The 17,223-nt window shown below is 39.1% G+C and overlaps 2 protein-coding genes across 2 annotated transcripts in view; both read left to right on the top strand.

The window, feature by feature from the left end:
• Positions 1-810: 810 nt before the first annotated feature.
• The window catches only part of necab1 (N-terminal EF-hand calcium binding protein 1), a 32,472-nt gene continuing 16,059 nt past the window's right edge, over positions 811-17,223 (top strand). Inside the window, exons 1-5 of the mRNA XM_076753736.1 lie at positions 811-989; positions 2,820-2,844; positions 6,726-6,834; positions 14,321-14,346; positions 14,638-14,735. Of these exons, the coding sequence (XP_076609851.1) occupies positions 900-989; positions 2,820-2,844; positions 6,726-6,834; positions 14,321-14,346; positions 14,638-14,735 (348 nt within the window). The 5' untranslated portion in view covers positions 811-899. The remainder of the gene's footprint in view (positions 990-2,819; positions 2,845-6,725; positions 6,835-14,320; positions 14,347-14,637; positions 14,736-17,223) is intronic.
• On the top strand, positions 9,732-12,718 carry LOC143335749 (type-2 ice-structuring protein-like). Its single transcript, XM_076755361.1, has 7 exons — positions 9,732-9,768; positions 9,924-9,977; positions 10,202-10,220; positions 10,863-10,945; positions 11,049-11,183; positions 11,808-11,916; positions 12,507-12,718. Exons 2-7 carry the CDS (start codon positions 9,924-9,926, stop codon positions 12,596-12,598), a joined length of 492 nt encoding a protein of 163 aa, XP_076611476.1. The 5' UTR covers positions 9,732-9,768; the 3' UTR covers positions 12,599-12,718.

Raw genomic sequence — 17,223 nt, 5'->3', positions numbered from 1 at the left:
AGTCGGTTACGTTGCATTTCTGTGGAAACAATCTTTTTTCTGGTGTAGTAAAATACTTTTGAGGGCAAACTGCATTACAAGCAATGCAACATGTTTTTCATGAAGGTGTACAAAAGCCAGCTTATAATGTTATTTTGGCGCTGTGAATGTTACAACCTGACCATCAAGAAATGTCAACTTAAATCCAACCACTGTTGTTGTAAATATATCATATTTTAAAAACTGCCTCGGGGGAAATGTCACAGAGAAGACATTCTAGACAATTTATTTAATTCAAGCTGAAATTACCTTTTTTGCGACCTTTGTATTGTTTAACAAAAGATAGGCTACATATAACATTCCTTTGCGGGCACTTGAGCTGCTCATTTAGCTGTATGTTATACTACAGACATGTTAATTGATGACACTGATGTTTTCTCTGCCGTCAACATTTTCCAGTGATCTGTCAGCGGCAGTGTGTCAGCTCATATGCACCCGAGAGTGCAGAACAGAATGAAGCACATTTGCATTTGAGTGACACTTGTTTGTTCCAAAGGAGACGCGCTGCAGGACTGAGACGGCCAGTACATTAAAGGAAGTTCAGTGATTTTGCCTTCAAAATAAATGCATGCCGTTTTAGAAAACTTGTGGGACCAATGCAAAGAATTATCTACAGAACAATTGAGCAAACATCACGTGGAGCAAAATGAGAGCCAGAAAATGTACAGCTACCTTTTTATTATACTATTGTGGCAATAATGAAAGGTGGAATTGTGAATTTTACAGCCGGAAGTGGTGTGTTTTATTCCGGCTGACTTGACAGTGGTGCCGAGTCGCTCTTTTTGACCAGTAGCTTTGATCAGATAAGAGGTTGAAGCGCACACATTCCTCTGCAGTTTACAACTGAGGCTACATTGTGAATGATGGATTGTTCAGAGGAGGTTCAGTGTGTGTCTGAGGAGCCCAGCGCTCAAATGGAGCTAAAAAAGGGAATGTCGATTTTCATTGATGTAAGTAAAACATTTTAAATCCTTACTTATAATACACAATGGATTTTATCTCCACTACTAATGCTTGCATCCAGGTATTATTTTCATTTTTGATTAAGTGCAAAAACTAACCCTGACCCTAAGTATAAAGTAGGACTATATTATCATTATATTTCAAATTACCTGTTTAACAATCTATAGCATTTTTGTTACATTTGATTTTGAACATTTTTTGTTACATTTGAGGAAATAAGTGCATTTTACTTTTTAAATCTTATTTTCAGTGGTTTTAATTGTATCTGTTCAAGGTTTTTGATCACCTGGGATAATATGGATCCCCCTTTGTGTACAGAGAGTCCCTTGTTTTATAGATTGAATTAATTTGACAAGTCTGACCTTTAATTTAGCTTCCTGGTGTAAGGCTTTCTAGGGCTGGCCATCCATCTTTATGTCAGCTTTCAAAACCAAATACCAAATTAATGAAATGTTAGAAGACTACTTGATGTGATAAAAGTCAGGGTGTTATTCATGCTGACCTTACAAAGCCAAATTTAGCCAAAAGGCAAAAAACAATATTGATATTTAGGACTTTTTTTAATTTACAAAGCACATTTTTTAATTAATGAAGTGCTCTGAAAATGTAGGAATTCCCAACACTTGTAGATCTCCCTCAGATGATGAGATTTAAATATTTAAATCACATCATACATGCGTATCAGTACAGCTAATGATCTTCCTCAAGTGATTCCCTCTCAAGAGCTTTCCCTCCCCTGTTTAGTTCTGCCTCAGTACCCACCATCTAATTATATTCCCCTACACTCTTTCATTGGCTTGTGATGTCTTAACTATAAACCTGTTGGCTGCCTTCAGTGTTTGAGGCAAACAGGGGAGAATGAACACATGGGAACCACGAGTTATTAAAGGTGGAAAGCCGCATCCACCACATCAAACGTCTCAGTGATGCTGAAGAGGTGCTCTATCGGCGTGTCAGGGAGTGAGAGATGTTGTTTCTTGACATCTCCTACATGACTTTCAGTTTCAGGTTGGATGTGCTGTGTCTCCATGTGTGTTTTCTTTCTTTTATAAAAATGCTGTTGAGTACATGTGAATGATCAAATCCAATCAGCCCACAATCATGGATGATTTTCAATATATATTTTTCATGAATGTCATACATATGCGTTAATGAAAACAAACAATTGTAGAAATTAGGAAATTTGTTATAGAAATTAGAGATGGACAAGAGATGAGGTAGTGCTGAGATAGAGACAGATAGGAGTTTATGGGTTGGGACGGCGAAAGAAGCCATAAATACTGATTAGCTGCACAATTTGAAGGAATTATGTAAGTGAGAACACACAACAGACTGCCGGGAGAAGGTGGGTGGATATTTTCTATTTGTATTTTTACCCCTTTTGTAACACAGAGCTGAAGCCCCCCCTGCCTCAAGCAAGGAAAATCCAAAGATGGAAGGATTTTTCCCATCAGTTTGCGTGACATTTTAGGATTTTGATCCTCCACATAAAGGGTTACGTTGTCAGATTTAGATTTAGCCTTTAGTGATAATGTGTAAATGCACTCAAGGCCTTTTAAAATTCATCTTCACAAGTGCAAATCTGACAAGAAGAGAAAGTGGGCAATGCTATATCGAGGAGGTTGGACCCTTTTAAAGCTGATGCGGTCATTGCCACTCTGTCTTTCATCTCCTCTGGACTCTGGGACAGCACTATCAATAATTTAATGACACACTGCTTTTGAGAGTCTGATCGATGATCCCCACACACACACTTACTTTAACTTTGATGATGTGAAACCTATTTCTGACATCCCCCTCTGCTTTTCTCATTACAGATTTTACGGCGAGCTGATAAAAATGGTAAATATTGCACCAAAAGCTCCTTTCAGACTCACGCACACAAACACACTCAGTCTTTGGCATCACCTCAGCCTCTCTCTCGCGTGTGTGAAAGCAGATGTACTTTCTCAATGAAATTCTGATCATGACTCTCTGCTGATACTCTTTCAGTTTCCATGGAAACAGGAAACTGACCATGCCCACTGGGGTTCAGTATCAGTACGTTAACGAAGAAAAACGTCAAAAATTGGCACCCGTCACACATTTTTATCGTGGCAGTCCATCGTTAATGACTTTGAGGTGTACGGCTGGAGGCTCAGGGCAAATTCTGCTGTTGCTTCACCTCCACTGTCTTGTATTATCATAATGTACAGTATAAACACAAACAACATGTGGTTTATTTCTTGTTCACTGGGGACAGAGGGAGTCTGAATCCTGATTACCTGCCCATCCATCCCTCCATGAAAATGCCCTCTAACAAAGCACAAATGCAGAAAACCTGAGAAGAAACATCGTGGATCACTGTCTAGCTTTTATGGCACACTGGCCTTGCATTTTAATTTATTAAGTCTCATTTATTTATTTAGTGAAGTCAGCCTGACAGACTATTCTGCTTTTCTTGCATCTGGGTGCAGACAAAAATGAAATACCATTTGAATTACAGTAACAGCATTTTAAAATATGCTATACTTACAATAAATCACAAAGTTTCTGTACTAAAAGCCTTATCCTTCATCTTTGGGAAACACACACAGCAGGTATGTTAAAAAACTTTATTAGCTATTAAATGCAAATAAAGGAGTGTATACATTTTGTTTTTATCTGCCAAAAGAAGGAGGTAAGATGCCTCTATGGATCACTTCAAGGAATAGTTTGTGTGTACCAGACAGCTGCTCCCTGCCCAGGGAGACATAACATGTTAATTACCTTCAGAGGTGGAAAACTTTTGTTAGCGTTGGACAGAGGCAAGCTTGCCATTTAGCTCTTTTCCTGTTCTTTATGCAAAGCTAAGCTAACGGGCTGTAGCTTTATATTCATGCATTACCTTGTGCATGTGTGCATCTTCATCTGTCTGCAGCTAGTCTCTCATACGACTGGAACAATCAGCTGAATATGTTTTTTGGGTGCATTCCTGACTGAATGGTTCAGGACCCCTCATGGTTGAAGTGATTGACAGTTTTTGAAAAGAATATTTTACTGACTGTTCTGTTTTATATTGACCGCAAGTGAACAACAGCTGCTTCAGTTTGAAATCTTGTTTCTGCTGTAGGGACAACTTAGTAAAAGACATTTTGGGAAATCGCCTTGGCTGAAAACAAGGCTTATCAGGTCTGTGACAGGCCACATTTTGGCCTTTGTCGTGGCTCAAAAATTGACATCCGTATGACAATTTGCTGTCATCTTGAACCTGAGCATCTACAGATTAACTCCATACACGATGTGTTATGATCCTCTAAAGTTCAGCAAGATGACTCAATCTGTTCTTGTCATCTTCGCCACCATCGTGACTGTACGTCTGGCGGAGATCTGCACTCCACTGAGCGCACTGCTCTTCTTCAGGATAGGATTATGAGAGTGGTGTTAGTCTTCTCATCAAACTATTGGCAAGGAAGTGATGTGAATGTCTGTTCTACTATTCTTCTTAAGGTTTTGTTCTAAATGTGTTTTCTTCCATTTTTGTGTGTGTATATACATATTATAAATGGAATAATGGTAAAATGTAGATACACTATAATACCACAGTAAGAGATCTTATCTGAAGTTCTTACAGTTGTGTGCTTCAGATAACATTTGCCTCAATAGATCACTTAATCTATTAACAGTTTATCTAACTGCATATTCTGCTGAAGTTTATTTTTTCTTACGCTCTGATGAAGGTTTTTAAAATCGTAATAATAATGTATAACGCTCTGTCCAATGAGCTGCTTTGATTTTGGAACCTCTGTCAAAATGCATGTAGTAAATCCTACAGATTAGACATGAGAGGACGTTTGTTTGACTGTACTCTGACAGTATCTATTAGCGTCAAGCTAACACGTGTCATAAAATGTAACCCTGCTGACACACTTTCACACATCATGTTAAATGCTCACAGAGGCTATGTTCATTGCTGCTATCAGACGGTGAGACAACACCAAGCTGAACATTTTTCGTTCAGGAACACACTGAAATCAAGTTTCATTTGACATTCTGACAGAAAACCTGACATCTACAATGATTTCCTCTACGTGCAAAAATAGCTAATCATAATTCATTATTCACATGGCGTGACATGCCTCATTATTCATTAAATGTCCATCCCACGCTGTGAGTGATTTGAAGTCCTGTCATGCAGCAAGATAAGAAGTCATCCCACATGTTTGCTTTTAGTGTTGTGCAAACAGCAGTACTTACATGTCAAGTCTGTTCCAAGATTATTTCTGAGCTCAACGACAGTGAGTCACCGAGTGCGTGGTTTATGTGCATGTGTGCTTGCCTTTGTGCAGCCTCCGAAAGGGGCTCTTGCCTGCAGCATCTATAGTGACATGACCGTCATAGTGTACGTGACCTCCGGAACAGCAGGTCAGCAGTGAACATGTAAAGATAAGCCACTTCACATCACACAGACAGAGACAAACTCCTTGAGACAGAGCTGTGTGAAAAATGTGTCGTCTGCGGATGATTATCTTCATTTGGCTGAAGGATATTTAGTCTTGGGCTCCACATTTTGAAATTCTGCTTATTTTCACCTCATTAATATTTCACACAGCTCGTGCCTTTATAATTACCGAGCCTCAAAGCATAAAAATGACTGATTGTTTGCGATTACCATGAAATTGGTCTAATGGAACATGCGGTGATGACCCTCTATTGTGCTGATTACTTTAATCACACAAACAAGGAGGAGGTTTCCACTGTGGAGTCATTTTTATGAAGTTTTATTACTGATTTACTTTGAGGAGAATTTGATCGAAACACTTGATGCCATCTTTTGCTCATTTAGCCCCTGCAGCTTACAACATGCTGCATCTTATTGGGGTTATCTCGGTTTCATCAGCTCAGGGGGTGGACTCAAATTCTTCATTCAAGGTTGTTAAACTAATCTCCTTGTGGAACAATGAGGGATGAAATCCGTGCTAGTGGCCATCTTCAAAGCTTTTCATTTCCATGATACATTTCATTACATGTCTAACACACCTGCAGAACAGTGGTGAGATGTAAAACAGTACATTTCATACTTCTACTCCATTTCAGAAGCAAATACTGTACTTTTCACACAATTATCTGACAGTTTTAGTTATTTAATCACTTTACAAATTAGCTCTTTTGCATATTATGAAACATACATATAGAGTTGATAGAATATAATATAGAGTATGATCAATCAATTAGTTGATAAGTTGACAATTGATTGTTGTCTAAATGATTTTTTAAGCTTGGTTCAAGCTTCTTGATTTGCTGCTTTTCATTTTAAATTATTAAAAATTATTTTATTAAGAATTTGAAGGTTTGGACAAGACAAGCATTGTGAAGGTGTCACTTTGGGCTCGAGGTAACTGTGATGACATTTCTCTCTATTTTCAGAATTGTTACAAACCAATAATCGATTAACATAGAAAATAATCAATAGATTAATCCATAACATGCATGAATATTAATAACCTAATATATAATAGTACCACAGTCACAATACTTTAAGCACGCCTTCTTGAAGACACTTTGATGCTTTTACTTGTGCAAATGATCTGAATACTTCCTCCTCCACTGCTGCAGACACACAGCAGAATGCTCATTTGACCAAAGTAAGTCTTCAACGTATATGAGGACTGTTAGAAAATGACCGCCTCACCTCACAGGGTGTTGCAGTCCTGACTGAGCTGTCCCAACACTGCTGACCAGCTGCATTTATGCTCTCTCCCCAGATGATGGAAAACTGTCCTTTGATGAATTCAAAGCTTACTTCTCTGACGGAGTCTTGACGGCTGAGGAACTGAAGGAGCTCTTCCACACAATTGACACTCATAACACAGAGTAAGTCAAGTCATTGCTTTATTATTTTATTGTCTCAGAGGACAGAATTGGGATATGGGTGATGGAGGAGAGGTAGGTGAAGATGAGATGCAAACAAACTCAGTGCTTTAACTTGCATTGAATTATATCCAATTTATGAGGGTTTATCTTACCAAATGCAAATATATCCCCCTTACAGGAACAGAGAAGCACTGGTTGATGGATAGAAATTTCAGGATAACACTTAACACTGTGGCAGATTTTGGATAAATATTCATTGCAACTCAAAATACTTTACACTCTGCTTTGCCATTGTGATCCCAGCTTAGTGTTCTGTGTGCAATGGAAATTATCTTGACATGTCTTCAAACCAAGCTGGACACTGAAGTTTTCTAAGAAATTATGCTGTATTTGTTTATCATTATATTGTACAGTGTGCAGAATGTAATACGAAACATCCAAAAGAAAGCGGCTTTTATCATATAAAATATTTATAGGAATCGGGTCACAGTCAGATAAGAGTTTTCTCTTTATTCATAAGCTCAGTGTTATTCAAGTGAAGAAAAGTAGACCAAGATGTGACGAGACACTCCAGGCAGCGAGCTTGTATGTTGTCTCTCTGCAGGGCACACACACACACAAAATAACACTTAATACTTAAAAATTATGTGAATTAACTGCGCTCCATGATGCCCCTTGACTCTGTACATCACTGAACATACAATCATCCACAGTAACTTTGCAAACATGATGGAGGCAGATGACAAAATGTTGCTTCGCACAGTGAATGGAGAATGCATGTTTAATAAATTCCCAGATGGAACTGTTGATAGCAGCACCATTCTTTGAAATTTCTGCAAACATCTGCTTTTTTGTAGCATGTTTTTCGTACTTAGCACGAGTAACGTTTAATTAATAACCATTGTATAAACTCCATAATACATTACTTTAATTTCCATGTCCCTACTCAGTTATACTCTCCAAAGGCTCAAAAGTGAGATCCAAATGCACACCATCGGAGCTTTGCATTTTATTAGATCCATTCGTCACCTGGGACCAGCTGCACTCCTGCAGTTTCAAGTTCAGCAAGTTTGCTTATTGAAGAGCACTGACTGCTCCCTCATGTTGAGCCTTGTCGTGCAGGTAGCTTGTAAGACTCTCTTTGATGCTTGTGGTTCCCTCTACAGCAGCTGAATCCTCTGAACAGCCACATGGAGGAGGTAGGGAGATCATTTCAGTGTCAGAAGGGAAACAGTCACTCAGTGGTGTCAGCCTTGTCTTCAAAAGCACACTATCAGACACTGAAGGTTAATTAATGATGAATGAGTGGGAGCGAGGATCAGTCTTGATTTTTAGGTAAAATACAGAGGATGATGACTTTGAACACATTTCCATGCTATGTTAGATTAAACTCAAAATACACCTGAGAGAGACCATAAACCTGCCACAAGTTTATGAATTTAAAGAGATATTTATCACCAGCTGAAAGTCCTGTTTCCTGCTGGGGTGAAGGGCACTCAAAGTGTGTTCAGTGCAGGTCAGCATGTCTGTCAGGTGGAGTTACAGGTGCAGCAGAGCGCACACAAAGTCTGGAACAACAGACGTTAAACCAGAAGAGGTCAGTGAAACTTTGCTTTTCAGTTTGCTGTTGCTGTAAGCAAGAAGGTGGAAGAAGTATTAAGATCACTGAGTAAAGCACCTAAGTCCCACATTCAAAACCTTACTTAAAGGTACGGTATGTAAATTTTATCAGCAAAATTCCCATTATGTCCCATTAAAGTCCCATTATGTTCTGTTAATCTACAGCAATGCATCATATTCTGCATGTCGCGTCGCTGTCCCATGAGAACAGGAATGATGTGGGAAAAATGTAATCAGAGAAGTTAACAGTAACTAAAGCAGCCGGACAAACACAGTGGAGTAGAAAGTGTCATGTTTCCTTTTGTGACATGTAGTGGAGTAGAAGTTTTTTTTCTCAAGATGTGCATTTGCCAGTACAGTGATCATGTTCCTTATTGACAAGTTTGATTAGAAATAATTCATTTACAGTATTGCATACTGTGATAGAAGAGAACGAAAAAAACCTGCGGATCATTTTGAAAGTTCCGTTTTTATAAAGAATAATCATACGAGTTTGACGAGTGATAAGTCATTTGACAAGTCAAATAGAAATGGAAAACTTAATACTCAGCCTGAAGGTGATGCAGTGCCAAAGACTGAATCATAAGCTGGTCTAAGCCATACTTGAACCTGTGTACCTTGACATCTGACGTTTTTGGATTGGTTTAACTTGGAGTCCAGTGAAGTCCTCCCTAATTTCACATCGAATGCAGATGCATGTTAAGCCTAAAATGCAAATAATGCACGTTCGTGAATCAAATAATTCTTCTGACACATATAAACTGCTTCACTGCTTTATCATCAGACAAATATAGTGGTGCTATAGTACAAGTGCAATATTTCCCTGTATGAGATGTAGTGGAGTGGACGTTTTTGTCAAAATGTGTTTAAGAAATTTGCAAACATTTCTAAAAAACCTTTTTCACTTTGCCAATATGGGGTATTTTGTGTAGATTGATGAGACAAAAAAGGAATTTAATCCATTTTGGAAAAAGGCTGTAACATAACAAAATGTGGGTAAAGTGAAGGGGTGTGAATACTCTCCGAATGCACTGTATGTCTTCCGTGTTGAAAAGTAAACTGAAATAATGAAGTCTTCAACATTCACCTGCGTCATCGCAGCAGGATGATGATTGACTGTGGCATGTAATGAAAATGGTTCTGTTTGTTCTTGAATATTAGTGTGTCTTATATCACTCATTTGGATAAGGAAACAGACCGGAGGCTGAAACGGTCTGACCAATCACAGCTGAAGAAAGTCAGTATATATAGTGCTTCCCTAAAGAACGGGCTACCTACCTCTGCGACTGCAAACTGATTGGATCATTGCCACAGGTAAGACAGCAGGATTCACCTTCCCCTCTCAGCATAGCATCATGCAAAGATCACTGATCTGTGTTTTTCTTCATCAGTCCATATTATGGATTTCTGACAAAAATCTTATTTAAAAATGCCACCAAACTGCATTGGCTGACATTTCCCTTCCACAGATGGCGTCAGGTCTTCAATTCGTTGTGCTGCTGCTGTCCAGTGGACTGCTGCAGGTGAGTAAGATTCATAGAAATACTTGTAGTGGTAAGATTTCTTCTTATTAGTATTTTCTGTAACTCTAACATTATGTCCATGTGTCATGTTTTTAGTATCACCAAAAGCATCTGAAAATGAACTCAACATTGATTTTTTTCAGCTGCATTTACGTCCCTGTTTTAATGCAGGAAACTAACCTGTTCAAAGTTAACTGCTGACACCGTGTTCTTTCTGCTTACAGCTAACATCCGCAGCTGACGGTTAGTCCGACAAACATTTGCTCTTTCTATTACTATTTATTGTCATTGCTTCAATTGAATTGCGATCACAAGAGGTGTGAGTGTGTGCATGTTGTGTAGGATTGCAACTGTAATATTAACTTTATGATTGATCTCCTGCCAAGTGCAACCAGTCAAGGCTAACAGCAGCAAACGCCTGCACCAGATGCAATTATATGTGTGTACAATTGTTGCTCTGAAATCATCGAAACAAAGTGAAGAACTTGCTGGAGTTTAAGTTTGCAGCCTGAAGATTCCAATAAGCTTCATCTGTGAAAATTACACACGTCGATGCTTGCAATTAAACTGCCACTAGTCACACAAATATTCCTGTTTTCTGTAGAGCCAGCTATTACTTTTACACTAATACTGCTTCCAGCTGGTTAGCTACATACACTATGTCGAGTCATCCATAAGCAGGACTGATTTCAAGGACATTTTATATAGACTTGCATTTGTTTTGCATTCAGTCAATATTAATGAGCTGCAACTACAGAGAGCCACCATTACCAACAGCTGTGAAATGGTTAAATCAGGGTTATGTGTATGTGCAACATGTTAAGTGTGTCTAATCTAAGACCAAATAAGTTTTACACTGTCTTCTTTCTAACATGACACTGGAAGATGACATGTGCCATGACGCGATTCAGGTTGGCAATCGCTGTTTCACCGTCCATCTTCAACAGGACACTTGGCGCAGCGCACTGGTAATTCAGTTAACAATTTAGTGTTTATATTATCGTTCATTGCAAGAAATAACATAATCTATATTTTTGTTTTTTGACCTCAGCTTCTCTTTTCCCACATTAGCAATCCTGCTTGTCACAAAATGCAACTCTGAGCTCACTCGGGAGCTTAGAGGAGTACAGCGCCTTGATATCTGCCATTAAGAATTCATTTCCGGGCGTCGATAGTGTCTGGATCGGGGGCTTCAAAGCTAAGCTGGTGAGTGACTTTACAAATAGACAGACAAATGTTGGCACTACTGTATATAGATCCTTCGACTGTGGAAAACTGACAGTTATGTGACTGAAAGTCAGAGCTGACGTGTCTGTACTCTCCGTTGCCACATTACAAATGTGAAGATTTTTTTTTTTTGCCACATTTTGAGGTTTTTTCAAGTAGCATTATCCCAAGCTTTTACATAATTTTAAACTCAGCTCCAATAAGAGCAAAGCTGCACTGAGCTCATGAATGTAACTAAAGTTACTTGTTTAGATGGTTTTAGTAACGTTATTGAAATAGTTTGACATTTTCGGAAATATGTTTATTCCTTTTGTTGCTTGTTGTACATGACAAGATTGATACCACTGTCAAATCTGTGCAACATTTTAAGTATGGAGCTTGCACCAGGAGATGATTAACTTAGCTTAGCATAAAGACGAGGAACAGCTGTTCTGACTATCTGTATGACCACAGAACGTGTTTTATGCACTGGGGACAAAGGCATTGTGGTTCCTCAAGAAGGCTTGAGCCAGCCTTATTGGCAAATGTTATTACTATGTCTTTACAATATTTACAAAGCATATTTCAGGGGTAAATGTTCTGAAATCAAGCTTTGTCTTTCAGGAGAGCAAATGGCAATGGGCCGACGGTATGGAGTTCAATCCTAAACTCTGGTTGGCAGGGCAGCAATGCAGAGACCCTGGGCTATTGTGCATGGAGATGCCCATAAACGGTACAAGAATATTATTTGTTGACATACTGATTGTGATTTCTATGCAGAAGGAACATGAACACACACTAACGTCTTTTCAACAACAATAAATATAGAAAAATATTCTTTTACTTTAACAGAGCAATGTATGCAAATGTCACTTTAAAACATTCAAAAATGAACAAAAATGATCGATAAAATGTGAAGTGATAACAGTTTTGACGTTATGTCCAAGTCGTGTCTGTATTGTGTTGCAGAGATATCAAGCCTGTCCTGTCTCATAATGCTACTTTGTACCTTACGAGGCCATAGTGAGTCACTGTGGCATCTGTCTGCCCTCAGTCCAACAAGGTTATTTTCTTGCCCTCCACCATCATACCCAGGCCTGAAAACCTTCTCCTCCCAGTGGTGCTAAAGCTAGCACAGCTACATAGCTGAGCTAACTAGCTAATGGCAGCTACAGTTAGCAGCAGTTATCACTCTGATGATATATTGTCCCCATTTGTTTGGAATTCAAAAGGCTGCTGCTTTTAGATGTTGCACCTTTAAAAACTGTATTATTTTAAAAAGAATTCTTTTCCAGATTAATGCAATTGTTTTGTCTTTACCAGAATCCAGAGATGAAGCTTTCAAAGCTGTTTCCTGTGATGCACTTAAAGCTTACCTCTGCATGCGGCATGATAGCCGCCATTCTCAACAATGATGACGACTTCCCGTCCACCGAGATGTCTGCGCTGGAAAGTTTATTGTTAATATTGATCCACTTCCAATCAACAAGTAAACGCAGCGTTTATTCTCCATGTAACAACGACCTCAGCTCAGAAGTCAAGTCTGCAGATTGTATTTTCATTTAATTAACTTTACTAGTGGAATTGAAAACTGCTTGCATTCAATAAAGACAAAAAAAAAAATTACATCTTTTACTGTCATTTCTTCATAGAGACACATCCAGGTAAAAAAAAATGTGTAAAAGTTGAATTGATCTATGAATGATCTACTCATCATCATAATAAAACCTAAATATATTACTGTTGGTGAGCAAGTTAAAACATTAATCCAATATATGCCTGCAATAACCAGCAAAATAAAAAAAATAAAGAGGAGAAGGAGGAGAGATTTCTACGAACTTTTTGAACTCGTCAGCTGTTCCTGTACTAAGTGCTCAAGCCAAATGTAAAAAAAATATTCAAAGCCGAGACAATCCTTTCAGTGACGTTGCAAAATGATGATGAATCATGTCCACAGTCTTTAACCTCAAGTGTTATTGTAGGGAATAGTGAAGGAGAGCATGATTTTGAACACCGCCTGTATATGCTGAGCATTATTTCATTCACATGGTGTGCCTCAGGGGTCAATTTCAAGTTCTTTTATGTTTTCATTAACATGTTTCTCATTGCAAATGTGATCATCAGCCATGAAACTTCATCCCCCTGCGTAGCATTAAGGCCAATAGAATGCCTCAGTCATCAAAGAGTGAAAGATGAGACATTCAAGCAGTTATGTCGACATAATGATCACTTTTATGCATGATATAATTAGTTATCCTCGTTATAAGAGCACCATGAGATGTGTAATGTGCCTGCGTCAGCTGCTAAAGCTTTGTCAACAAAGATGGTGTGACTCTATCAAGCAGTTTAATGTGTCAGGAGAATAAATCAATTCACAAACGTGTATTATTTGCACCTCAGGCCAAACATTCATCTGCATTCGATCTGAACACGTACACATAGCATCTATCATGTTTTGAAGACTCTTTGCAACACAGCTGTATGCATTAGTGATGCATTAGTAGATAACGCACCTTAAAATGTCTAAACACGTTTCAAGCAACACAACGAAGAGCTTTGTAGTCTGTGACTTGGTTTAGTGTCTCACCTCTGGTTTACCTCCTCTGTTCTTGTCTGTCGTCTGTGGCTCTAAGTGTTTTCTTCTGTTTGAACAGATTGATAGACGGCACTTTTCCCCCCCTTGTGAACGACAGCTCCAGCTGTAATTCCCCAACCTCCTTCACTCTAACAGGGAATAAGATGCCTCTTTTATGTCTCTGTACAGGGGACACAATGGCTACTTCTGCACTTTGAAATGCTGCCTTACTCATCTTTTCTTTGCTTCTCTGTTTCTGTCTTTCTCTTTCAGACACGCATTTACACACTCAGACCTCGCCCCAAAACACACTCATGCATGGACCTTTATCACCAACAGCAAAGATTGGATTCTTACACACATGTCTGGAGAAGGAAGCTACTAAATTATTCAGTTATACATGTTATATTTTATTCGCTCGCGTTTGTCATCACACACCAGTTCACCAAATTATAGCCGGTCAAGGAGAGGTTTTTGCAGAGATGAGAGATGAGCCTGTCACCTCACCGTTTTAAAAGAATTCTCCATATTTAAATGTCGCTTTCATTTTTTGTTTTTGCAGCAACGTGGACACTGATGAACTCTGTGGTAAGTCGATCCTTCGCCTGAATAAAAGCAACTTTTAATGTCAGTAATAGCTTTATCTTGCTTTACGTCCCATTCAGGAGCCCCATAGACTCAAATGCTATTTGACATTTTCCCAGCATAAAGAGAGAACCATGTTAGATGTGGTCACATGCTCTGTGATCAAACCCCTACGGGCTGTGTGACTGAGGTGTCACACCAATGCTGCTTCAACAAAACACCCACAGCCCTGTCCTACTTGTTTAACTCACAAAATGTTTCTCTTTTTTTATTTTCGGTCTGTCTGCTGTGAAGAGTATTTCTCCCAGCACCTCGGCGAGTATGAGAATGTTCTCGCCGCCTTAGAAGACCTGAATATGTCCATACTGAAGGCCATGGACAAAACAAAGAAGGTAAGCCATTGAAAAGATAAACCTGCTTTTGTCAACATGACACACAAAGGGTGCAAAGCTAGGAAAGCTGCATCTGTTAGTATTTTAACCATGTACCTAAATCAAATAAAATAAAATGTGTGATTGAACCCTACATTTAAAAGGAGACCAAAATGAGTTGAAATAAAAGCTGTTTAACTGTCTACAGTGGAAATAGAAGAGGAGGTTTTAACACTGGGAAAAGTCAGAATTGCCATATATTGGGCCATATTGGATGTTTTTTCTTTAAAAACTTCAGTATCGGCACATTAAGCCACAAGACACCATTTTGACCTGCTGGTGCTTCAAGAGGAAAAGTCACCAGCCTCTTGGCACCATGAATACCTGCACCAGTTTTCATGTCCATCCATCCAATAGTTGTCAACATTTTTAGCCAAAAATGTCAACCAGCTGATGGCTTGAGAAGAAGAGTCAGTGGATCAAACCGTGGATTTCATGGCATCAAATAGTTGTAGTATTAGTTGCAGTAGTTGAGATATTTCAGTCTGGACCAACGTGGTGGCCGACTCATCTGTATCGTCATCCTCACAACACCTGTAACATCAATCCAGTTTTATCCTGCCCTGCACAACAAATATGGTGAAAACTACAGAAACGTTTTTGAGGATGAACCTCGCCGAATGTCTGAATATCGAATTCAAAACATCTTGGCAAATCTGCATCATGGAAAGTCATGCAGCTTTGGTTAATAGCTGCTCTCATTCATACTTAGATGCAAGTAACCACCTGAATTCCTTTAAAACATGTAAGAAAAAGCCTTAATCTGAAGAGCCACAGTGATCAGTGTGTGTGTGTGTTTTGATTTGACTGAGTTATGACTCGGTTGTGACAGTTGTAGCAAATTGTGTGAATCATTAACAGGAAAAGAATTTGCAAAAAAAAAAAAAAAAAAAAACAGCTAAAAATTAGATGCTGTTCGTGTCTGTTCAGAATACGTTATCATATTCACATTACGTCACCGTGATACACACACCGACACCTCCACACAGTGAACGTCACACTGACATGCCACGCAGTGCACGTAATGATAATAATAAGAGGTGTTTGATTGACTCGCAGTGTGGCCAAACTTCATGCTGCAAATCTCTGCCAGCATGCTCCTCTGCTGCCCAGGTGGCTTCCTCAGATCTCCCATTAGTCACATTTCCATTACAGAGGCAAACAGGACGAGCCGGGGCTACTTCATGCTACTAATTAACCTCCAGAACAAAACATGTTGTGATTCTTTTTGGACTTGTAGCCAACATAGACAAAGAATTAAATGGGTCGTGGCTGCTTTCCCAAACAAATACTGCTTTTGATCATACTTAAAAATAAAAATAAGCTTTATGTCCTCTTGATCTTACTGTAGAGCTGTGGCTTGAGCTGAGTGCCTTACATATTATGAGGGAGGAGAAGAAGAGGATGATGTGCAGGGTGGCGAGGGAGAGACAGGCAGACAGACAGAGATGAAGGTAAATTGTCAGAGATGGCAGAGAAAAAAGCAAGGAATGAAGAGACAAATGATGAAGAGGATGTTAGGATGAGGAAGAGAGGTGGCTTATTAGATCCACCGGGAGAGCTTTTTCTTTCTCTGTAGTATCTCATCTGGTGCATATGACACACTGAGCTGTAAAGCTCAAATTGACCCTCAGATCCGCAGTGAAGCAGACACGTCTCATGGCTCCTGCAGACACGAGCGTGTGGGAGTCAAACTGTTCATTTGTCAGTGCTCGTTTTTTAATTAGTGCAGAAAAAGGTAACACGTGGTGACATCCAAATTCAACATCTAAAGACTGTGGTGACAAAGATAAATGGCAACAGCACATTGAGATTTTAGTTTATTCGATGTTGCGACACATAATGTACAGAAAAAAGACAGCAGTGAGGGAAGAAAGGTGTAAAATAATACATAATTTCAACAGCTACGTGTAAGCAAACAGGAGTTTAAATGAATGGAGTAGTAGAAAAACAGTTTAAAAAAATGTTTTCGCTCCAAGAGAAAGGTATTTTTTTCTCGAAATAGGTTTCATAAAGGTCCGACCTGCAGGAGCGCAGCAGTGGATACACGTGTGTTAAATTCAGCCTTCATTGCTGCAAAGGAAATGAAACGTACAGATACTTTTTGGAATCCCTCTCCAATCTTTCACAGACCTCAACATGAGCTGCGATGAGGTGCGAAAATCAAATTGCACCTCAAATCATTTTCCTGTTCTCCAAGAGAACAGTTGACAGCGGGAAGTGAGACAGCAGGAGAGAAAGCGGAGAAGCAGCAGAGGCAGCATGGAAGTGTGTTTTAAGGTTTTGTCATTTGAAGAAGGATAATTCACGTCGCTGTGGACTTAAGTCAACTCAACAGGAAAAAGAAAAAAAAAAACAATTCATCTCACTAATCAGGTTTTTTCCCATCAACACACTCTTCACTGTTGTTCCCTCACAGACGTACAATACAAAATGAATATTGGAGCTC

Source organism: Chaetodon auriga, chromosome 17 (assembly GCF_051107435.1).
Source record: "Chaetodon auriga isolate fChaAug3 chromosome 17, fChaAug3.hap1, whole genome shotgun sequence".
NCBI classification, from domain to species: domain Eukaryota; kingdom Metazoa; phylum Chordata; class Actinopteri; order Chaetodontiformes; family Chaetodontidae; genus Chaetodon; species Chaetodon auriga.
Note: the sequence above shows the minus strand (reverse complement) of the source record. Positions and strands in the feature narration are given on the sequence as shown.